This window comes from Lynx canadensis, chromosome B2 (assembly GCF_007474595.2).
Source record: "Lynx canadensis isolate LIC74 chromosome B2, mLynCan4.pri.v2, whole genome shotgun sequence".
Taxonomy (NCBI): domain Eukaryota; kingdom Metazoa; phylum Chordata; class Mammalia; order Carnivora; family Felidae; genus Lynx; species Lynx canadensis.
The window spans coordinates 10,824,305-10,849,909 of NC_044307.1; the positions used below are offsets into that span (position 1 = coordinate 10,824,305).

A 25,605-nucleotide genomic window follows, 5' to 3' on the forward strand; every position below is an offset into this window, starting at 1 on the left:
ACACTAAAACACTAAAGAAATGAAGGTTGGTATGTAAATTAGAGCTAAGGACTCCCACATCACATACCTACTTACCACCCATTCTAAATCAGGGGTCTTTGAAAAGTCTGAAGATAAAGAAGGAAAAGGAAAGGAAAGATACATAACATCGTTAAATTTATAGCACCCCTGCAGATCAACCTAAAAAGATACAAGCATACAAATTGTCCACATAAGTCTAATCCAAATTATTTGGTAGACATTATGGCCTGTTTGTTCCTACCAACTTATTATTTCAGGGAGCTGGGATGTCACAATAAAAGCAGGTCAATAAATATGGCAGCAGTTAGATTTCGAGAGATTCCCATAAGGAAAAAAAATCTGAGGAAGCAATGCGCTGGCAGAGCCCAAAGCAAAAAGCAAGGAAAGAGTCTGAGCCACAGAAAACCGTGATCTCGTGTATTTTTTTTCCACTTTGACAGCACAGAAATGACCAAGCAAAGGAGCGTGGAGGAAGAGACCAAAGGGACACATTTCAGCTTTCTACTCATTTCGTTGTTCTTTAAGGATAGCTTATAGAACTTAACACCCAAAGTAGGGTTACCAAGAAATAGATTCTTACTCTATCCAAAAGTGATATTGGCCACTCTAGCCACTTCTAGAGTTCCTCAATATCTGCCCCAACCCCTTTCAACCTGCTGAGAACACTCGTCTTATCTCTTCAGACACAGAACATGGCGGACACTCGCTTTCCCAGCCTACTGCGCAACCGTAGCTTGATCACGTGACATGGTCTAGCCAGTGGGAGGGGAGAGGAGGTCCGACAAGGGGCTTCTGGGACAAGGCCTCCTTCCTGACGTGCGGGCAGGAATTGCCCTTCCGTCCAGCCACCTTGAACATGACCGCCTGAAGTTGGATGTCCGGGAATATGATCTGGGAAAACTGTGAGGAAAAACTACATGAGGTAGAGAAACTGAGCGGCTTCATCAGCCAAACCTGCAACCATCGACCTCTGGATTCTGTGTGTGTGAGGTAATTCACTGCCCTCGCTGTTTAGGCTCTTCAAAGTCCAGCGTTCTGCTCCTTGCGAATGAAAGCATCTCAAATGGTAAGGCCACCTCTAGCAATAGTGAGCAAATGCCCACTTCCAACAAGGACCGTTCCTCCTGGGGAAGCAGGTATTGTACAAAGGGGATGAAGGGGGCATGTCCGAGACGACCTTTAAAGTCCTTTCCAACCCCAGGATTTTATCATCTCTGTAGGTGAGGAACGTGGAAATGCGCGTACAGAAAAAAATACACACGACACACATCATCCTGTGGAAAACGTATGTACCATAATAAAATTTTTTTGTTATTATTAAAGTTTTTTTAAAAAACGGGGTGCCTGGGTGGCTCAGTCGGTTAAGCATCTGACTTCGACTCAGGTCATGATCCTGCGGGTGTGAGTTCGAGCCCCGCATCGTCAGGCTCTGTGCTGATGACTCAGAGCCTGGAGCCTGCTTTGTATTCTGTGTCTCCTCCTCTCTCTGCCCCTCCCATGCTCATGCTCTCTCAATAATAAATAAACGTTAAAAAAAAATTTTTAAAAAATTAACACACTATGCCAGATCCATAAGGTTTTTGTGTAGTTCAGCAGACAAGTAATGTACATCCATATAGTTGAACACTACGAACTTTAAAATAAGGTGACTCAAACGTGACAATATGGAAAGATCCCAAGGATATATTACCAATTAAAAAATGCAGATTCAGGATGAGTATAAATGAACCATGTTTATAAAAATATGTTTTAACATTTTGAGAAGAAGGTGCCTGGGTGGCTTCGTCAGGTTGAGCGTGAGACTCTTGATTTGGGCTCAGGTGATGATCTGATGGTTTGTGACTTCAAGCCTCGGATCGGGCTCTCTGCTGTCAGCTCAGAGCCTGCAGCCTGCTTCGGATTCTCTCTCCCCCTTTCTCTGCCCCTCCCCCACTCATACTTGCTCTCTCTCTGAAAAAATAAATAAACAAACATTAAAAAACAAAACAAAACAACAGGGGCACCTGGGTGGCTCATTCAGTTAAACATCTGACTCTTGATATCAGCTCAGGTCATGATCTTGCAGTTTGTGGGATCAAGCCCAGTGTTGGGCTCTGTGCTGACAGCATGGAGTCTGCTTGGGATTCTTTCTCTCCCTCTCTCCCCTCCTCATTTGCTGTCTCTATCTCAGTCTCTGTCTCTGTCTCTCAAAATAAATAAACATTAAAAAATTAAAAAAAAAAACATTTTCAGAAGAATATGTAAGAAACACGAAAATGGTTATCCTTGAGTAAAAGGCGGGGGCGGGGGGGTGTTGGGGAAGGAAGCAAAGATTTACTTTAATACTAAACGTGAATTTAAAAAACAGGAACAAATACTACTTTTATAGTTTTTAAAAGCTAGGTGTTTTTTTTTTTTATTTTTTACATTCCTTTTGAGAAAGAGAGTGCGTGCACACAATGGGGGGTTGAGAGGAGGGACAGAAAGTGAGGGAGACAGAGAATCTCAACCAGGCTCTGCGTTGTCAGTGCAGAGCCTGACACAGGGCTTGAACCAAGAACCATGAGATCGTGACCTGTGCAAAAACCAAGAGTTGGAGGCTTAACCAACTGAGCTACCCAGGCGCCCCTAGAAGCTCGTTGGAAAAGGCTACTATCAATCTGGTATATGAACAACAGACTAATAAAATAATTCTGCATCTAAGCTGTCCCCTGGAAAATCATCTACTTTTTGCAACACTGAAACATATTTAGATTTCCCCTTTGTTTCACATTCTCCATATATACGATTCTCATACTATGTTTCTCCTTCCCCCTAAAAATCCTCTCTCTTTACCAAATTATAGTCTACCCCCCCTTAAAGGACCTTCATTCAAGGACCTACTGTGTACTTGTCTTAATTTTGATGTCACAGAATTAGCATCTTGTAGACCCTAGATCTCCACCCACCTGAATTATGGCTCTCTGCATTTGGAAAGACATCAACTTGGCAAAACATGGAACTTTACATACAGCACTTTCAAAATTAAACCACCTTTATGAAATGTCACTTATTAAGGGCGACAATGAAAAAATTTTCTAACTTCAAAAGGAATAATAAGTACCCTTACTGGACCCCTACTTACTCTCTGTACCTAACATCCATTTCACTTCTTCTCTCATCCCAGTCCTTGGATGAGTGATCCAGAGTCACTGATTCTCATTCCTATCCCCTCCTACCCTCCTTAAATCTCTAAAGTCAAGTTTTTATTCCCAACTCATTAATAAACTGCTCTCTGAAAGTTAAAACTGCCATGCCCCTACTCATATCCAGCAAGTGTTTTGTTTTTTTTTTTTAATGTTTTATTTATTTTTGAGACAGGGAGAGACAGAGCATGAACAGGGGAGGGTCAGAGAGAGGGAGACACAGAATCTGAAACAGGCTCCAGGCTCTGAGCTGTCAGCACAGAGCCCAACGCGGGGCTCGAACTCACAGACCAAGAGATCATGACCTGAGCCAAGTCAGCCGCTTAACCGACTGAGCCACCCAGGCACCCCCAGCAAGTGTTTCTTAATGCAACTTGTATCAGATACTCTTGTAGCTCCCTCTTCCATAAAGCACTGGCCTATTTTCTTCCCCAAACCTTCCTTCTCCTTTAGCATCAAAACTGCTTCCGTTGGTCCCATCTATGAATGGTGTCTAAGACTTGGCCCTAGATTTCTCCGTTATTTGACTTATTTACACAACCCTTGCCATGATTAAGTCTCAATCTCATTCTAATTTGTACTATTTCAAACTTCTTTTGGCCTCATGTCTTGTGATGATATGCCTGAAAACTAGGCATTGGTCATTCAACAATTGATCAACGTCAAGTACTTTTTAGAGATCATGGGCTCTAAAAGAGGTGAAAATAGAGGTTTGCAGGGCGCCTGGGTGGTTCAGTCGGTTAAGCATTCGACTCTTGATCTTGGCTCAGGTCATGATCTCATGGTTTGTGAGTTTGAGCCCCACATCGGGCTCTGCACTGACAGTGTGGAGCCTGCTTGGGATTCTCTCTCTCCCTCTCCCTCTGCTCCTCCCCTCCTCACTTTTTCTCTCTCTGTCAAAATAAATAAACATCAAAAAAAAAAAGAAAATAGAGGTTTACTTCTCAGAAATCTCAGCGCGAAAAGAACCAGAGATGTTCAAAATTAATAAAATGTAAAAAAAACCACAAGCAATGTAATAACTGACAGAGCACCCCACAAGATAACATAAATGAAATTATTAACAAATAAATGTGAGCAACTCTTAGGGGTGGAGGTAAGGAATGTCTGATATACAGAAGCTTTTTTTTAGTACAGAAATATTTTATGCTTCTCTTATCCCAAGTATCCATAATGAAGTTTCTCCTTTTTATCAGCTCTAAAATCAGGAGGTAAAACTGGTCCCTCCTAACCACAGTACAAAGTAGATGGCACATGCTGAGATAAAACACAAAGAAATTAAGTTAGAGCTAAAGCACCACAGAAGCAAAGATGAAAAACAAAAAAAAACCCAATCCCCGTAATAGCAACTCTGCAGGCAGCCAGAGTCAGGAAGGCATAAAAGGAAAAGGACAGTCTCCTTCCAGATAGTGGAATAAAGATTCTGCACTTAAGGAAACACTGAGCAAGGACACTGGCTGTCGCCTCCTGAAGCAGGGTCCCACCAGCTCACAACCTACTCCATCTCGTCCCAACACTGCATTCAGTGACACCACATGAATCGGCTACTTGAGAAATCAACCACGGTAAAGTATTTACACCACCGAAGGCGGCAAACACTGTAAATCAGGGCCTCCCCCGCCCCCACCAAAAAACCGTTTGCCAACACATCCCTGAACATTGTCCACCTTGAGAGTAAAAACATAGACGTAGAGACCCTACCTCAGCATAGTCAAGTGTGGGGCACACAGCGGGCAACCGAAGAACAGAACTTAGCATGAGAAGAGAAGTGAAAACGACAATAGTGACAGTTCTTGTAGCCATATTTGCTGACCAGCCTTTTCTACCTCCTGAACATCCCTCATACAGACAGGTACTTACATCTGAAGTAATCCTCTCATGTCTCCCACGGGTATACATCTTCTAAAGAGTGTTTGCTATTTGATTATATATTCTAGCTTATTGTTGGTTAATTGCTTCTTGTACATATGTCTGGGATCATCAACTCCAGTGAGAGCTCTCCTAGAAGACAGGCTGTTTCTTCTGCTCAGAACCACAGCATGTGCATGTATGTTACGAGTACGTATTTTTGGATCTGCCCACCATACCTCTAAGCACCCCTCGCTATGCCAGTCATATGGGATGCACTCAGTACATTCCTGACCACCCAGCAGATGGAAATTTTTTCCTTTATAAATACAAAGGGTCACGGGGGAAAAAAAAAAACATAGAACAGATATCTACTAATTTAAACCAATTCCTTCTCTTGAACAGAGCCCTCCTTCTCCCATCAGCCATTCTTTTAAAGAATCTACATAAATGGAAAGCGCTGCTAGGTAGAATCTGACATGATTAAAGCCTGGAGAAAATTCCATCAATACAGGAGGTACCCACAGTAGCAATACAGTATCATGTGTTTATGTAACGTTTGCTTTGGGGCAGAGCTATTTTTTACACAGGTACTTGAGCTTGTTCTACACCTTTTAAATATTATTCTGGTGGGGCACCTGGGTGGCTCAGTCGGTTGAGTGTCTGACTTTTGATTTTGGCTCAAATAATGACCCCAGAGTCGTGGATCAAGCCTTATGTCGGGCCCATGCTGAACGTGGAGCCTGGTTGAGATATATTCCCTCCCTCCCTCCCTCTCTCTCTGCTCCTCTCCCCACCCTGACTCATTCTTCCTCTTTCTCTCTCTCAAATAATAATAATAAAAAAATACATACACTGTTCTGGTTAATTAAAGGACACTTGTCAAAGAAGTTATGCCATTGTCTTCTTGGTAAAGCATTAAGAGCAAATAACTATTCTGAGGCAAAAAGACAAATCTATCCAAATTTGACAGTCCCCTCAGCTTTATATTTCTGTGTTAACGAAAGGAGCTGAATAAGTTAACAAAGAGTTAACATTCAAAGGAGTAGTGACTCAGTTTCTCACACTGGTGATGGAGACAGGACTAAAGAGATTTATCGCTTGCAGTCAAACAGTACACGCAAGCCTTCTGTAGAAATTCACAAAGGACATTTGAATGAGAAGAAAAGGTATATTCATACTTCTGGGCCTGAATATATAGAGAATACCTAAATGATTTGTTTTTTTCTCTGCCGCCTTCATTTTTATTTTATGGCAGAGACCTCTCAGCTCAAATGCACACTTTCTGCTCTCTCAACTGGGTAACTATTAATTTGGTTAGAATTGCTAGAGATAAGCCTCTGGGATTGTTACATTTGTGTGAGAACCAGATGACTCTGAGCAAACATTACTTCTGGTTTTGAGAGTTATTTATAGCTGTATGTTTTTTAAAAACACATTGAAGTCAATAGGTTAGAACCATGAACAAGCAGCTAATCTACGCATGGTTTTGATCTCAAAGATTTCCAACTTATATCCAAATGATGCAGAAGAAGAGACTTACACGTGTAATAGGGCAGGGCAATTTCACAAGGAGCTAAGTGAGCAGAGGGGAGGGTCACAGGACATAATGTGGGGATAGTCATAAAGGACCTGATTCTAGAGGATGCCGATAAGGCCTAAGCATGCTGAGAAGCTGCTGGAGGGGCTGGTTTTTTTTTCGGTAGTATAACACAAATACGATGTGCACATAAGCTGTCTATTCACGTTCGCCACTACGCGGCCTGGCATTGGGAGCGCTGAGTCTGATGGCCAGCTGGGCCGTACTTTCCATAATGGCTCTGTGGTTCTTAGACATTGTAAGCAATCTCTGCACAGTAAGATTTGTTGCACATCCGCAGCTCTTCAGGCTCCTTGACACTGTGGACGAGGAACTTCTGGAAGCCACCAGGCAGCACGTGCTTTGTTTTCTTGCTGCTCCCGTAAGCAACGCCGGGCATCAAGACCCGGCCCTTGAATCTTCTGCGCGCCATATTGTCAGTGCGTCTGGGCTTCCGCCAGTGGCGCTTAATTTTGATATATTGGTCTGACTGGTGCCTGATGAACTTCTTGGTCCTCTTTTTCGCAATCTTGGGAAATCACCTCTGGTGAACCAGAGGTCTGAGGGCGGCCACGATGCCGAACAGGAGATGGCCGCCACCCCCGCAGGCAGTGCCGAGGAAGAGAGGGCAGTGCCGCTGTGATGAGGGGAGAGCCGTGACGCGATGACCACGCTCAGATTACTCTGGCTACCGTAGGGAGTAGAGCTGGTGGCGGCACAGGGTGATGACAGAGAGCAGCGATCTAATCCGAGATGATGCACCGGATTCTAGGTGAGAAGTGGAAGTACTCGTAATTTGGAGCATATTTTGAAGGTGAAACCGTCAAGATTTCCTAGTGAGGATGCAGTTGGATGCAGTCATCCCAAGCTGACAACCAGTGATCTAGAAAGCTTTCTGAAACTTCGTATTTGTTGAATAAATGAATGAAAAAACGTAACAGAAGTGTAAGAGATGCTATCTGTAGATCAATTCCCCGTGGTAATAAAGGATAACTGACGGTCTACACAGCAAGGTTCTGTCTTACTCAGCCCTGCATTCAGATATTTCCAGAGAACAGGAATAACCGCTCAGAGAGACTACTGCACAGGGTTTCTTGGACTCTCAGGGAGAAGAGCATCCCCCAGCAGAACAGGGATTCCCACCCGCAAGTCTGGCCAGATTACACTGAAGAGGTGTCTGAGCACAGCACGGCATCTCCCCTAACGACTGTGCTTTGGCCCAGCTCCTAGAAGAGCAGCTACAAGTAAACATCCACAGAGGCTGAGAGAGGCATTTTTATTTTTTAAGAATTAGAACTTCAGGGGCACTTGAGTGGCTCCGATGGTTAAATGTCCCACTCCTGATTTCAGCCCAGGTCATGGTCGCGCAGTCCGTGGGATCGAGCCCCCCTCGGCACTGAGAGTGCAGAGCCTGCTTGGGATTCTCTTTCCCTCTTTCTCTGCACTTTCCCTGCTCACATGCGTGTGTGCACACACTCTCTCTCTCGGAATAAATAAACATTTTTAAAAAAGAATGATTACAATTCCAATATGCTATTAAGAGCACAATTTTGCTTCCTATCCGTCAGTAATAGAGTGTACCACAAATGGTTTTTTTCCTAGAGGAAAAACCGCTAAAGGGGTGTCACATATTAGCAATCCTAACCCCACGCCAAAGAGGAACCGACTGATGGACACCGGTTGGAAGCCAAATCATGTCCGTGAACAAGAGCTTCTCCCCTTCACGCCTGACTCCCACCCCGTTGACCTGAGAGGAGCCTGAAGGGAGGGGAGCGGTACGGGGTTAATGCGAAATTTTTAAAAACACTTTTGATTACTATTAGAGTGAATTCAATTCTAACTCCTGGCTCTTGGCCTAGGAGATACAGTTACCGTGGAGATAAACAAAATGCGCACATCCAAAAAAACGTAAGATTTCGTTTCTTCCCCCTTCAAATTGCCATTCCAAAGCTGGAGGAAAATGCACTAATGCGTATTCAGCTAATTTTTTCTGCATCCGCGGTGACAAAAGCTTCATGTAGCTCTGAGATGGGGGAAAAGTTCAGGAATCTATAAAAAGAGAGCCCAGGGGCCTGTACACAGGCTAGGGGTATTCCCAACACTTTACCATGAACGTGATTTAGCAGTCATTAAACGTAACATACTTACATCAGAGACAGACAAATTCACCAACTGTAGCCAGGATTTACTTAAGAAAATTAACACTGATCACTGAAGTAAAGTTGCATGACTGTTTGGTCTTAAGACTGCTTGTTCATAGAAATTAGGCAAGGCAGGAAATGCTATGTAAAGCTATCTCTACTTCTGTATTCTGACAATTCTTGAGAAACAGAAACATTTTAAGAGAATAAAACTGCCTTGAGCCCTAAGGAGCATGTCTGACCCCAGCGACTGTTTTCAGTTTTCAAACCCTGATCTCGAGATCCACTGGAAGCCATCAGTATTACATAGGTAGAGCTTGGCTTTTATTCTGTTGTAAATTCTCTTAACTAACATAAGTGGGTTTTCTGCCATCCTCTGCCAGTGTGAAGCTGTGCCAGAAAAGAGATCCCATGATTTCATATTATAGTTGGAAACATCATACATCCAAGCTAATTTATCAGCTGAAATAAATCAGACTGGTTTAACTTTCATGACCCTCTGCATTTTTAATTATGCCAAAGTTAATTTGCTTTCTGATATCTCAAGGAACAAAGGTCTTCTGTAGATAGTTAAAATGCAATTAAACTGATCAGAATTAACATTTGCCGTAGTAAATAAAGTCAAAGAGACGTGGCCTTTAGCAGCCCTCTGTCAAGATTGCTGAGGAGAACCAACAGAATTTCAGACCTGGAAACAACTTCTGAGGTTATCCAGTCTGACGCTCTTACATTATGACCCACACAAGCTAGAAGCGTGCATAACCCGCAGTTCATGAGTATATGCTGGGATCCGGCCTTTTTTCCTCCTAGAATACCATTCTCTATGTAAACGCATAACCATGTTGTTAAATAGATTTCCATTTCCACTATGAGCATGGGAACGTTTTCTCTTTAGAGCAGCCACTTTGCACGCTCTGGGTCAGCAAGTCATGATCTCCTTGGAGGTGCTGGGGAAGGTGGGTTCATGATTCAAGTAACAGCACACTGTATGATGGTGCCATACGATGCTTTAGAATCTAGGACAATGCGGATGGAAACATGCTGAAAAAGATACAGGTTAAGATGAAAAGAGGACAAAAGTCGTATTATTGTGCTATACCCTCAGTCCAAGGTATGATCTGGATTCTAGAAGATGCTCTTTTCGTTTGGTTTAGAAACCACTGGGACAAAGGTAAGATGGGGTGGCAATAGTGATGAACAACAAAAACCACAACAACGATAACGACAGCAATAATTTACTGAGCACACACAGTGACAGACACACAACACTGACTCATTCTTCACAACACTCCAGCTGTTACAGGTGCAGGTGGAAGTGCACACAGGGAGAGGCAAGACTGTGCCTGTCACTTGGGGCCCCTTTCAAAAAATCACCCTATCTGGTGATAAGGGTCTCTTCTTACGGACACTTTAGTTTTTCAGAGGAAAGCTGAACCACCTAGAGGGCGCTGTTTGAGATTTAGAACTGACCCGCAAGAAAGAGTTGATGGTAAAGGAGAGGAAGCAGAACGCTGGGGAGAAAATGTTACCATCTGGAGGCACAGGGTAGCTTTGTAAGGAAACCCTAGACTTAGTCATACATTTACCACAAAACACCAAAAAGCAGGCTCAAAGGGAGAACAGGTGTGCACACGCACGCACATGCATGATAAGAATGGGCTTAGGGTCAGAAACTATGAAAACTAAGATGACTAATAAGAGACGGGAACTGTTGAAAAATAAAACTGAAGGTTTTGGAAGGTCATGGAAGTATCGCACAGCCCTAACAAAAATGAAACAAACAAAAAACACCAGGGCGCCTGGGTGGCTCAGTCGGTTGGGCGTCTGACTTGGGCTCAGGTCACGATCTCGCGGTTTGTGGGTTCGGGCCCCACATCGGGCTCTGCGCTGACAGCTCAGAGCCTGGAGCCTGCTTCGGATTCTGCATCTCCCTCTCTCTCTGCCCCTCCCCCATTTGTGCTCTGTCTCTCTCTCAAAAATAAAAAAAAAAAAAATTAAAAAATAATTTTTAAAAAATGCCAAGAGAAACCAAATAACTATACACAGAGCCCTGGTGACATAAAACCTTAAATGATTAAACACAAAGGAGGGGCGGGGAGCATTTCACCAAAGACAAGTAAAGGAGCGAGATGAAACTCAAAGAGCCCCATCTTCAAGGTTAAGACTTTTGTTGCAGTGTTGAAAGGAGGCTTGTGAAAAATGCTGAGAACAGACGGGCTTTGGAGAAAGACGGGACCGCGGCTTACAGCAGCATCGGGAAGTGACCCTGGCACACAAGAGATTCTCAGTCCACAGAAACGTAGATATTAAATACGTGAGTGAAGGCAGTAGGATTAACAGATAACAGGAAAATAAATTCCTATTTTACTTTTTCCAACAGAGAACAGTGTGCCGCTGGCACCATTTCTAAGAGTTTCCAGCCACTCTGAAAATACAAATAGCCAAGAACAGACCCATCAACCACGAGGGAATTGAAGCAACGTGCAATTATAATAAGTAAAAAGGGATCACAAAAAATAGGAAGAGTGCTTAAGGACTAGAGATGGAAAATCTTAATCCAATTTAAAAAAACATTCTGAAAACATAGACTCCAGACAAGCAGACTCGAGAGACAAAATTCTAGCATTAATCATCAGGCACGTGCTTTGAGGACCAGTAGAAAGTACAATAGTGATCACTAACACATACCAAACTTAGTATTCTCTTTTCTTTGTTAATATCGGAAGACTGACATGGAAAGGGAAAGCCACAAACACAGTAGTAGCCAACAGAAAGTCACAGATGGAAGGAAAGTGGATTCGTCGAATAACCCATCTATGCCAAATGCTGTTTCTCTGCTTTATGTAAACAGTGATGATTTAGGCTTGTTCGTATTCAAAATATTTTTCCCCCACAAAGACTCAGATGAAAACAAAGCTATAAAAGGCAAGTTAATCATATATGTAACATAAAGCAGAAGACAATTAAAACACGGATGACAGACTAAAAACCGAGAACTTGGTAGGCAATAAGCATGGGGCGAAACTAATGGAAATGTGTATAACTAAGATACAAGGCCACCACTAATCTGAGTCTTTTTCCAGAGCAACGACAGTCTCTACACCTCTGAGAGCCCAGTCAGTGAGTTTTACTTTCCACAAGTTAGCTCTTTAGATCATTCACATCAGTATTTAAAGCATCCCAAGACCCCCTTGTAAACAGTTCCACATAAAATATTTTTTGTGGCATAGACCCCAAAGTGACCTAGCTGGTAAGTCTTGAGTCCGAGGTAGATATGAAGTCTATGGAGTAAAAACAAGATATACAATTTAAAAAAAAATTTTTTTTTTCAACGTTTATTTATTTTTGGGACAGAGAGAGACAGAGCATGAACGGGGGAGGGGCAGAGAGAGAGGGAGACACAGAATCGGAAACAGGCTCCAGGCTCTGAGCCATCAGCCCAGAGCCCGACGCGGGGCTCGAACTCACGGACCGCAAGATCATGACCTGGCTGAAGTCGGACGCTCAACCGACTGCGCCACCCAGGCGCCCCGAAGATATACAATTTAGATAAAGATCATCCCAATCAAGTAAATTCCCTTCCATAACACTGTATTGATTTAAACTTACTCCTACTTGGAATGCCTTTCTCTAATAACTCTGTATCATGGATGGATAAAGAAAAAGTGCATGAATTGATACTAAAGAATTATAGGGGCACCTGGGTGGCTCAGTCAGTTAAGCATCTGTCCAACTTTGGCTCAAGTCACGATCTCATGGCTCATGAGTTCGAGCTCCACGTCAGGCTCTGTGCTAACAGTGCGGAACCTGCTTGGGATTCTCTCTCTGCGCCTCCTCCACTCATTCTGTCTCTCAAAATAAATAAATAAACTTTAAAATAAATAAATAAATAAATAAATAAATAAATAAATAAATAAATAAATAATTATAAACTGCCTTCCCAAATCACCTCAGATCAAAATGTCTCTGGACTTTGGTTTCCTTTCTTATAAAACAAGGGAGTTGAATCAAACTCCCAGATTTAACATACTTCCAAATGTAATTGTGGTTCCATACTTTATGATAGTAAAAATATACAATTAATTTATATTTAAATGACAGAGTTTGGGCAGTTCCTCAAACACCAAATACAGAATTCAGCACATGACCAAGCAATTCCACTTCTAAGTATACACCCATAAGAACTGAAAGCTAGGACTCAAAAAGATACTTGGTCCCCAGTGTTCCCTGTAGCATTAGTCACAGCAGGCAAAACGTAAAAACGATCCAAGTGTCCTATAACAGATGAATGGATAAACAAAATGTGTGATACCCATACAGTGGCATATTATTCAGCCATAAAAAGTGCTGATACACAGCACCATGTTTTGAACCTTCAAAACATTATACTAAGGTAAGTAAGCCAGACCCAAAAGGAATATAGTGTATGATTCCACTTAAATGAAATATCTACACTAGGCAAGTTTACAGAACAGCAAGCAGATTACAAGCTACCAAGGGCCGGGGAAAAAAGGGAAATGCAAAGTTATTATTTAATGACTACAGTTTCTGCTTGGGGTGATAAATAGACAGTAGTGATGGTTACACAACACTGTGTGTGTTCCTAACGCCACTGAATTGTACACCTAAAATGGATGAAATGGTAAGTTTTATGTTTTGCAGATACATATTACCCTAGTAAAAAATTATGCAATCAACACAACACAATCTATAGATGAGGAAGCTTAGACACAGTCTGTGTGATGCTGGGCAAGTCTCAACCTCTCCAGTTTTCACTCTCTTCATCTACAAAGTAGGAATAATAAAATCCATTATCAATTCGTGGGATGGGTAATGGGACATCCACCTGGAACTTGTGAGAAAAAATAAATTCCGTGTATGAGTAAAACTGCTTGATCAATTTATAATGCATCAAAGCAAAGATATGCAAGACTACCTACAAACTGGCTCTAAGGCCTCCCCAACTTGACTGTAACTGGACCGAATATATTAACACACCTGATGAATAAATAAGCCAATCAGAAGTAGGGCTGAACACTACAAGAACATCAAAAAGTCCCAATCACAAAGTAAAGTGTGAGGACATCTATCCAAGCTTTCTGGGGGAGAACGAGAGTCCTGGCCGATGATTTTCCATGTGGACCTCTCCCGCAGCAAGGCTTTTCCTACCACAAGCATGGATGTAGCACTGAAGAGCGTATTGCTCAAAGATGCCAATCTGAGAAGGCTACATATTGCATGATTCTAACTGTAGGACATTCCAGAAAAGGCAAAACTATGGGCACATTAAAAAGATCAGTGGCAGCCAGTGGGTAGTGGGAAAAGATGAGTAAGTGGAGCCTAGAGGAATTTTAGGGCAGTGAAACGCTGTGTATGATACTGCAATGGCACATGTGTGTCATCAATTTGTCCGAACTCAAGAATGTATGTACACACACACACACACACACACGATGTGGCCAATTAACTTCACATGTTCCAATCCCACTAACAAGATAATCGTATTCTCTATTTCATTTTTTTTTAATTTTTTTTTAACGTTTATTTATTTTTGAGACAGAGAGAGACAGAGCATGAACAGGGGAGGGTCAGAGAGAGAGGGAGACACAGAATCCGAAACCGGCTTCAGGCTCTGAGCTGTCAGCACAGAGCCCGACGCGGGGCTCGAACTCACGGACCGCGAGATCATGACCTGAGCCCAAGTCGGACGCTTAACCGACTGAGCCACCCAGGCGCCTCTATTCTCCATTTCAATATGGGGATATTTCCTAGAGAATGTGAAGATTATCCCATTTGGGGAATAAGACAAGAACACTGCATATGCGTCAATGTAAAAGGTGCCCCTCTGAAATTATTAGTATTTTTATTATCAACAGCTGTTGACATTTTGAACACGGAGAGGAAGTACTCAAGGAAGTGCTTTACATGTTTTAATTCATTTAGTCCTCATCCCAACCACATGGGAGGGGAACCAACATCATCCGCATGTTGCAGCCAAGGAAATCCAGGTACACAAATTAAGTATCTTGTCCAAGGTCACGCAGCTGGTAAGCCGTAGGGCCTGCATTCCCAGCCGAGGCTCTTAGCCACTATGTTTTAAATACACTAAAAGCTTATATTCATCAGTGAGAACCAACTCACACAAAGTTTTAATTCCTAGTACTCTTAGAATTTGTCTCATGAATTACAAAACGACACTTCAGCTAGTAAGTAGTCTGTAAAATGTAAACAATGAGGAATGAGGCCTGCCCCTGACAGATGGGGCCGCAGGCAGGTGAGGAGGAGGTCCAGGGCAGCAGAAAGCAGAGGTGCGTACAGGCCAAGGGCATACCAACAATGGGCAGAGCCCCGGTTACTGAGTAGGACTAGTGAGACTGACAGAGCTCACCAGTTAAGAAGACTGAAAATGCAGTCTAACTTCTTTGACTTTCTCCAGGAGAGACCCCTTAAATCATTGCACTGGCTACAGCCACATCCATGTGTGGGGTGAATAGTTGGAATGTCTGTGTTCCCACAGTAATTTATCTTTATAACAGAGGATACTGGGATAAAGTGGGAGAATGGCAGGCCAGGTGTTTGACATTATCATCTCTGGCCATCACACCCAATAAGCACCCCGGGCTGTATTAATCAGCCAGCATGGCTAGATCTGAGATGTAAAGTACCCCATCATTAACTTCTCCAGCTGGCTGAGAATCCACACAGGACTGATTCACGGGGCTGTGTCTTCATGAATCAAACCTAAAATTCACCTGACTTTGCTGGTTCAGATTCCACATTCAACAACATCCTAACTATTTCCTCACCCGTTATCTGCATCTTCCTATGAGGCAAAAATGTAATTCAAGTAATCTAGTCCAAGAATTGTTTTAGTAATTTCGATTTTAATATTTCAGCCTTAAAAATGTAGTTAAATGATCTGCCCAGGAGAGATGAATCTGCTTTTGGCTTGCTAAAAAAAAAAAAAAAAAAAATTAGCTTATGAAACTGGCCAAACCTTGGTCCTAGGTAGTGAGAGCCATCCCATGACTCCCCCGCTGGTCTACTCTTGTCCCCTCATATTCTGCATGGTCTTCTTTTCTCATGTAAGAATCATCTGTCAGGGTGACTGCAAAAACTAAATGAGGTAAAGGTAATTGTGTTTATCAAACTTACTGGCACCAGAGACATAACTGTACCTCTTTCCCCCTACCCTCACCTCTAGACTTTACTGACACAGATTTAAAAGTTATCAATAGAAAACTGTATATTCATGCTGTATGAGAGTTTATTTTGGGTACTCAATGAGACCCAAAAGCAATTTTCTCCTATTTCCCAGATATGGAAAAACAGACCATTTAGTTCAAGAATGTACAGGGTGTCGGGGCACCTGGGTGGCTCAGTCCGTTGAGTGACTGACTTCGGCTCAGGTCATGATCTCGCGGTTCGTGAGCTTGAGCCCCACGTAGGGCTCTGGGCTGACAGCTCAAGGCCTGAAACCTGCTTCAGATTCTGTGTCTCCCTCTCTCTCTGCCCCTCCCCCGCTCGTGCTCTATCTCTCAAAAATAAACGATAAAAATTTTTTTAAAAAACGTACAGGGTGTGACAGCAGGGAAAGGGCTCCTTGAAAAAGATCTGCAAGAAGCCAAAAGGAGAATGAATGAATGAATGAATGAATGAATGAATGAATCCTACAGGTAAAAAGACAGTACAAAGAAAAAAGCCCTATCAATTACCCCAAGGCCAAAGTGAGAAAGAAAATGAGTCTGATGCATTGTAGATCGCATGGGAAGGACACACTCAGCCATCACTATGATTACTAGTATCAAAGGAATGAATGGTGAGTATCACAAGCAGCAGTAAAAATGTTTGGGTTGATTCATGTTTTGAAGTGATCTTCAGGAGGGGAAAATGGGTGGTAAAACCCATTTTAAGGAACATGTTCTTTTGTGAAACTATCCCAGCTTTTGTAGAACCTCTCTTCACGTGAGCCAAATTAAAAATATAAAGCAACCAAAATAAGGAACCTTCTAGTTCCTGCTCGTCCGCATTTTTTCTGCCTCTCGCTGAGAAAGCTGAAATTTTGTGTTGCAATTACAGTTTTTCCCCTTTTGGCGTGTCCTTGTGGCTCTGTTGACAGCCCACAGCCGCCCCAACCTTACACGATGGTTTCAGGTTAGTGCGCAGATGACATATTGTAAAGCCACAACCCACCATCGGGATAGACAGGAGCATGCATACATACCTCGTTCAAATTTTAACCGTTGATAAAGCTGAAACTGGTCCACAGGTACCAAGCAGGCAATCTGAAACCAGAGATATTAAAGAGATGAGGCCTCTGTCATCAGTGGAGCCCAGAATTCCAGCCTTCTAGGACCTCTCCTTCTCATCTGGCTGACTTTATACCAGTGGATCTCCAACTGCTTTTTCTCCCCACAGTTCACATGGTAACACAAAGAGCAATTCCGACATCGGCCCCAGTCCTCTGCCATGGCTGGGAGTCGCTACTCAAAGCACCCATGACCGGACCCACCAGTCAGCTTCCGTTCTTCCGTCAACAGCTACTAAGACCAGACAACCAAGCTTTTGGACCACCTCAATTATTTGTGTACGTATACAAAAGATGCTCCTTTCCCCTCCACGTTCATTTAAGAAATGTTTAAAAGATTATAGTCCTAGCTTTAGAACCCCTAAAAACTAGGATCAGGTAGGTAGTGCCTCAGGAATTATAAAAACCTCATTAGTTTCCTGGGGAATAGAACCTTTGAAGCAATATAAAAATCATTCCTTCAGGCAAAAATCACTTCATGGGGCCCTTGGTTTCATTGATTGCCATCCATGCCACGGCAGAAAATGCTAAAGGGGAGCCTGGGTGGTTCAGTTGGTTGAGCATCCAACTTCAGCTCAGGTCGTGATCTCACAGTTCATGAGTTCAAGCCCCGCATGAAGCTTGCTGCTGTCAGCACAGAGCCTGCTTCTGATCTTCTGTCTCCCTCTTTCTGCCCCTCCCCCGCTCATGCGCGCGCGCGCGCGCGCGCGCGCGCGCGCGCTCTCTCTCTCTCTCTCTCTCTCTCTCTCTCCCTCTCAAAAATAAACACGTCTTAAAAAAGGAAAGAAAATGCTAAAGATGATAAAATGCTACAGCTATTTCTTGTGGCTAGACTCCTCCGTTTCCATTTCAGATGGCAATATGAACTCAAAGGTTTACTGGTAAATGACAATGATTCATACCTGGCCAAATGACATTTCAGATTAATCTTCTTAAATTGCATTTCAAAGTCAGATGCAGGAAAAGCCAAATGCTCTTAAACTGGCATTCTAAAAATAATAGTTCCATTGACGTCAACTCTATTGACGTTGCTTAAAAGATACATAACTGAGAAAACCAAAAGATGTGATACTAGGCTTCTAAACATTTAGCAAGTTGATACAGGACACAGTCTTAGCCTTAGCAATTCTGACTCTAACACACTGCATATTCTTTGGCATAAAATATATCTAGACAGAAGTTCATTAGTTCAACTAATGAAAGGAAGTCTGCGTTAAGAAAACAAGAGTGAAAAAAAAAATGAGGCAGTTTAAAATTGTACATGACAAATATTTTTGAAAAGGTATCCAGAATCTAATCCTCCTTCTCACACACAAAAAATCAATTTGTTTACTTTGCAAATGAATTAAACTAAGTTAGCTAAAACGTATGAAGGACCACGAAACAGGCAAGTTCAGTATTCTCCATCCCAAGTATGGTAAAACATTAATTTAACTTAATTACAGAATTTTTTTCTCCAGCTAGCGGGGAAGGTTGCATTTGCATCTGCCGCCTTAAAGCTCCTGAGAAATCACTGTAAAAAAAATTATGGTTAATTTTATATGATGGGTGTTAGACTTTTACTACATTGGAAGCCAGTTTTGTTTCATCTGTTAGAATACATACCACTTGGGCATCTTTCCTAAAAGACAAAGGTGTCTCAAAAACAAAAAACAAAAAAACAAAAAAAAAACCCTCTGAATTGGGGACAGAAGACATAAGCAGCCAAAGGCAGGAGAGGCATTCAGGAATCTGAATTTAGTTCCTTAGTTGTTGATTCATTGTAGGCAGAGGACAAATAATCTAATATTACTTCAACTTCGGGCCAAGGTGACTTGGAGATGCTGTCATCTGGACCCAACAGACCTCGGTGAGGATCTGTGTCTCTATTTTCAACCCCCACCCCCAAAAAAGATCTCATTCTATGGGACAGTCCTGTACTCAATTCGCCTCCATCTAAAATAGTTTCTGGACTGATGAAGAACTTCTTCAAACCCCTCAAAGTCAACTCTTAAAAATTGTTTGTTTGTTTGTTTGTTTGTTTGTTTTTTAATGACATGCAATTTATGTAACAGCTAAGGTCAAATACAGTTTCTGGAAGACAAAGCAAACAGGAGATGAAGTATTTTAGACACAGATGAAATGCTAATGAAAAAGTGACACAAATTAATGCGGTAAAAAGTCAACAACAGGAGAGATGGATGTTTAATTTTAAATTAGAAAAGTAAATGTCATCAGGGGACCCATTACTGCCAACGGGGAAGTCAGAGGTCTCTAATTTGTTTTTGGGGTTTTTTTGGTTACTCTACTTTGAATCTATCATTTTTCAGAGATCAAAGATTTTTATGGAATTAAGCCTTAGTAAGGTAAATCAGATTTTTTTCTATTGAAATTTGTGATCAAAAAAAAAAGTTAGTTCCATCACACCATTCTCTTCCCAGTCCCCCACCACTTAGATTTGCACTTTCTCCATATTCTGCTCCATGATCCAGGAACAGTATAGCACTGGCTGGAAGCCAGGGGTACAGATGAGGAAAGGAGACCCAGAAGGTCCCCTCAAGGAACTTAAATTACTCAGAAGGCAATACAGACACATAAGGTTTTCTTTTTTTAATCTGCTCCTTGGGGAACAAAAATCCACATCTTGATCTTACAATTTGTTGGATATTAAGATTAGACTAGTTTTCTGAAATGTTTCTATTATACCCATGGCTTTAGGTCAGAGAAAGCCAGACCTTGTTAAAAAAAAAAAAAAAAAAGATGACCCAAAGAATTAAAATCCCGGTTCCATTGCCATTGGGAGTAAGTCACCATTGCTCAAGGTTTTTTACCTGGAAATGAATATGTGAGGATAATTATTAAAGGCTCTATCAGGTCACAGGTTAAAGGGCTACTGCTTTAAAAACAAAACAAAACCCAAAACAATCACAATTACTCTAAAACTGATTGCAAAACTGAAACCCCAACAGAAGAGATTATAAAGAGGTGTCTTTTGATATATCATTCTCCTCTTCCTGCCAAAAAAGAAATTCCAAATTGTTCACAATCATATCAGAATGTTCCTTTTTAACTTTTCTTTTTGGAAATAATTTTAGACTCACAAAGAATTGCAAAACTTAGGTAGAGTTCCTAAATCCCATCCTCCCAACTTTTCCTTCTGTTAACACCTTACATAACCATGGCATTTATTTATTTATTTATTTATTTATTTATTTAGGGAGAGAGAGAAAGCATGCTCGAGAGGCAAGGGCACCGACAGAGGGGGAGAGAGATTCCCAAGCAGCCTCTGCACTCAGGCAGCGCAGAGCCCAACACAGGGCTCGAACTCATGAACTGTGAGATCATGACCTGAGCAGAGATCAAGAGTTGAACACTTTAACCGACTAAGCCACCCAGGCGTCCCATGGCTAATAATTAAAATAATGAAACTTACATTGACACAAAACAACAACTGCAAGTCTTATTCAAAGGTCAAAAACTGTTCCACTTATGTCTTTTTTTTTTTTTTTTCAGTCCAAGATCCTGGATTGCATTTAATTGCTGTGCCTCTACTTAGCCTTCTCCAATCTGTGGCAAGTCCTCAGTTTGTCTTTGCCTTTCACAACCTTGACATGTTGGAAGAGTCCAGGCTAGTTATGTTGTACACTGTTCTCTGATTTGGGTTTGTCTGATGCATTCTCATGATTAGGTTGAGGCTGTGCATTTTTGGCAAGAATATCACAGAAGTGATGTTGAGCCATCAGGAGGTACATGAGGACACCCATCTCATTACTGGCAGTGTTGACTTTTTAGCTTGGTCAAGGTGGTGTCTACCAAATTTCTTCACCCTTTGTCATCAGCAAAGGTTCTCGCAGGGATACATTTTGAGATTCTGCAAATATCCTCTTTCTCATCGTACCTTTGCTCCACTATTGTTGTATCTATTGATAATTCTCGCCTACAATAGTTATTACTGTGGTAATTGCTTAATGACGATTTTCTATTTCTACCCTTCATTCTGTATTTGTTAATTAGAATTCTACTGAAAGAAATTTCAGAAATTAGAATTTCTACTGAAAGAAAGAGCTGTCCCTTACTTCCCCAAAGAAGACATCCAGATGGCCAACAGACACACGAAAAAATTCTCAACATCATGCATCATCAGGGGAATACAAATCAAAACCACAATGAGATACCACCTCACACCTGTCAGAATGGCGAACATTAACAACTCAGGCAACAACAGACGTTGGCAAGGATGCGGAGAAAGAGGATCTCTTTTGCATTGTTGGTAGGAATGCAAGCTGGTGCAGCCACTCTGGAAAACAGTATGGAGGTTCCTCAAAAAACGACCCACTAGTAGGTATTTATCCAAGGGATACAGGTGTGCTGTTTCTGAGGGACACATGCACCCCAATGTTTACAGCAGCACTATCGACAATAGCCGAAGTATGGAAAGAGCCCAAATGTCCATCAACAGATGAATGGATAAAGAAGATGTGGTGTGTGTGTGTGTGTGTGTGTACATATACACGCGTGCACACGTGGGCGCACAAACACACACACACACACACACACACACACACACACACACTGGAGTATTACTCAGCAATCAAAAAGAATGAAATCTTGCCATCTGCAACTACGTGGTTGGAACAGGAGGGTATTATGCTGAGCGAAATTAGAGAAAGACATATCATATGACTTCCCTCATATGAGGAATCTAATATACAAAGCAGATGAACATAAGGAAAGGGAAAGAAAAATAATGTAAAAATAGGGAGGGGGACAAAACATAAGAGACTCTTAAATATAGAGAACAAACAGAGGGTTGCTAGAGGGGTTATGGCGGGGGTGATGGGCTGAATGGGTAAGGGGCACTAGGGAATCTATTCCTGAAACCATTGTTGCACTATATGCTAACTAACTTGGATGTAAACTTAAAAATTAATTAATTTAAAAAAAAAACAAAGAAAGATCAGTCCCTTCTCTCCCATTTATTATTCATTTATTTATTCAGGTCAGTATGGACTACTGATATTTTTTTTATTCAGTGGGTTCTAATCCACTAATAACCAGACCCACATTCAAGCTGTAGAAACAAACATTCCTAAGTATCTTCTCAACCACCAACAGGACGATTGCCTCAGATCAACTACTAAAAAATTCTTACCTTGATCTAAAGTGATTTTTTTTTTGCTATTTCTCCTTTGAAATTTATATTAATCTGCCTGTTCAAGAAAAAAGAAAAACTTCTCTCTCCTCCTATGAAAAACCACTTTTTCTCATCCTCATCATTCTAGAAATTCTTTCCAAAAAGAAAGAAAATTTAATTCAAAGATAAAATAAGTTCAGTTTCATTTTAACAGAACAAAAGCAGTAACATCAGAATAATAAGAACAAAAGCTACTAATTGCCCATAATCTCTATCTTTTTTTTCTGGTAAAAATTAACCTGAGAGGATTCAGGTCCTACTTTGCTGAAAGTCTTCACTTTTCCATTCCACTCCAACTGTAGCCGAGCATAACCAGGGCTCTCAGGATATACACACATGTCGGGGGGGTGCTAGAAATGTTACACATGAAGGTTAACTGGATAGACCTAACATTCGCAACTGAGATTAAAGGTGAGGCACCCCCTCGTTTACTATATTAACTATGATTATAATATTTGAGCAGACATCACCACCTACACCGACATTAGCCCTACAAAAACCAAAGAAGAAAAAGGGGGGCAGAGAGTGGAGCCTGTTTGCCAGAGAAACATTTATGCCGAAAGCGGTGTATTCCCATAATACTGAAAATTGTTGAATATCTTGCAAATAAAATACTATATGTGATTAAAATACATATTGTCTTTTAGTCAGGAAAATGAAATGGTTCCAACATCGAAGCTAGGGGTGGGCTTCATGTAAGTACCTCTCATCAAGGTCTAGAAAGCCAGGTGAGAAGAGAAAAAGAAAAAAGAAAAGCCTAGTCTTTACTTGGGTTTGGCCTTTCAAATCATATTTCTGCTACAGTTGCTTTAAAAAATCAAAGAGACCCAACAAAGAATACAAGGGACCAGTATATTTGAAGATGGAATTGACCACGAGGAGATCATTATAGCATGTCAAGGCCTTGGCAATTTTTGAGGGGCTATGACTTGCAAAAATACTGGCAAAAAAAAAAAAAAAAAACAGTCCCAGTTTTATGGATAAGTGCCTTATCACACTTACACAAAAATTACCAATGTTTCTTATCTTGACCCAGAAAATAAGAACCGCACTTTCTACCCAAAAAGGAAAAATGGCACATCCATCGAGTGTACTAACCAAGCTCACATCTCCTTCCCTACATACAAGATACGGAACTTGCTGGAGAAAACAAGAGGGTATAACTGTCTGAGAAACCAGAAGGCAGGGCCCTCTGGGGACGTGTAAAAGATGGTGGAAGCTAGAACTCCAGGGCCAGAATTATCCTCACAATTCCCTCAAGAGGGCTGCCTTTGCTACTCTTTATTCACCTGTCCACAGAGGCTTCCGTGCACCTTCCCACACCGTCCCCTGCCTCTCTCCCCCGCCTGCTCTGTGGGTAAAAGGGATATGCCCATGAGCACATCCACATGGCACATTCATCCCATTGCTGCTTATTCTTCTTATAGCCGCCTTTAAAGGAAAAGCTCAGAATCAGAAACGTTATTCTCCATTTATAATTGGTTTTTAATTTTTTTTAATGTTTATTTTTGAGAAAGAGAGAGAGTACAAGTCGGGAAGGGGCAGAGAGAGAGAGAGAGAGAGAGGGAGGGAGACAGAGAATCATAAGCAGGCTCCGCCCTGTCAGCACAGAGCCCGATGTGGGGCTCGAACCCACAAACCACGAGGATCACGACCTGCGTGGAAATCAGATGCTCAACCGACTAAGCCACCCAGGCACCCCCATTTATACGCAGTTTTAAAGCAAAGCCTTAAATACATTCCGAAATAAAATTCAACTGGGCATCTCAAGAATATCTATTAACGCCGGCATAGCAGATTTATCTGTCGCCACCCCACGTTTCGACTCTTCTCGGGCTAACATGCATCGCAGCCAAAGGTTATGACAGACACACTTTGGTCCCTTCCCGTGCAGATCTTTCAACCGCAGCAACAGGACTCTGGCTGCCTGCCTGGGCGTCCTCCTCCTCCCTCTCTGCCCCACCTCACACTGATGATACGAAGGAAGAGTGTGAGAAGAGATGGCAAGTGGGGGCTGTGCTGACAGGGACTTTGTGGGGAACACACGGATCGCTCTAATTCCAGCAACCTTTACCGAAACCACCCCAATAAACACGCAACAGGAGTAAAAACCGTATTTATTTTGCAAACGTAGCTTCAAATTCCTTAGCACGCCACTGCCCCCCGTTCCTCTCTCCTGGTCCTCCACGGTGCCCCACCCTAAAGCCCCTCCTGTAGAAATTCTGCAGCCCCCATTCTTTTTTTTTTTTTTTTTTTTAATTTTTTTTTTCCTTCAACGTTTATTTATTTTTGGGACAGAGAGAGACAGAGCGTGAACGGGGGAGGGGCAGAGAGAGGGAGACACAGAATCGGAAACAGGCTCCAGGCTCCGAGCCATCAGCCCAGAGCCTGACGCGGGGCTCGAACTCACGGACCGCGAGATCGTGACCTGGCTGAAGTCGGACGCTTAACCGACTGTGCCACCCAGGCGCCCCTGCAGCCCCCATTCTTGGTGCATCCTTGCTCTGGTGCATGTGGGGGCTCTAGCAGCCAAATGCAGGCGGGTCATTTCAATGCCCCAGGAGCTAGGGGGAGGGCTGGTTGTTGAGAAGCTGTTCTCGGCCCTCCACTGCCAGCTGGCAGAGAGAGGAAGCTCCATCACTCAGGCCATGTAATGGTAGGTATGTGCTCACCACTCCAAGTTTACAGGCCCCAGACACACGGCTCGGGCTCCCCCAGCAAGTGACGGGTGCTATTTCCCTTCCACTGTGAGGGAAGGGCTCCATTAGTCATCACCGTTAGAACAGGGCTACTAACTCCCAGGGGAGGACTTGCCGGAAGTAGAGCTATGAGCAAACAATCTGCGCCCCACCTCTCGTAAGTCCATGTTGGGCACGATTCCTGGGTCAAGCACGTGAGGAGAGTCCTGCCACGGCCGGCAGTACCTGATGGTGCAAGGAAGGCCAAGTTTTACTCTTCCGGGGCCCCCAGCGGGGTGACCTGTAGCCACTGCCTCCCACCAACTTGCGTGACGTGCAAGAAAAGATGCCTTTTCTGTTTCCTCCATAAGCCAAGGGTACCTGGATGGGGCATTAAGTGTCTTGCTAATGAAGCTACTCCTGATAAACAAAAGTGCAGGGGCAGAGCCACAGCTGAGCTCATAGGAAGCGGTAGGAAGGCAGGCAGGACCCACAGCGAACAGGAGGCGGACGCCAGGAGCACAGGCAACCATGTGAGTGAGATCTACACTGGAAAGCATTTGGAGAAAAGAGCCTAAATCGCTGGCGTCCCCTGAAGGTAAAGAAATGTTACGCTACCATGCATCTTAGAAGACAATGGATGATGAAGAACCACGCACATGGAAACATAAACAGCAGCAGCACCAAGGGAAC

The 25,605-nt window shown here is 42.6% G+C and overlaps 1 protein-coding gene and 1 pseudogene across 2 annotated transcripts in view; both read right to left on the reverse strand.

Annotated features, from left to right (window-relative positions):
* Positions 1-25,605, reverse strand: part of RNF144B (ring finger protein 144B) — an 81,399-nt gene that overhangs the window by 12,123 nt on the left and 43,671 nt on the right. For both annotated transcript variants that reach the window (XM_030314761.1, XM_030314762.1), the window contains exon 4: positions 16,978-17,038. In XM_030314761.1, the coding sequence (XP_030170621.1) occupies positions 16,978-17,038 (61 nt within the window). The remainder of the gene's footprint in view (positions 1-16,977; positions 17,039-25,605) is intronic.
* On the reverse strand, positions 6,725-16,949 carry LOC115514590 (annotated as a pseudogene).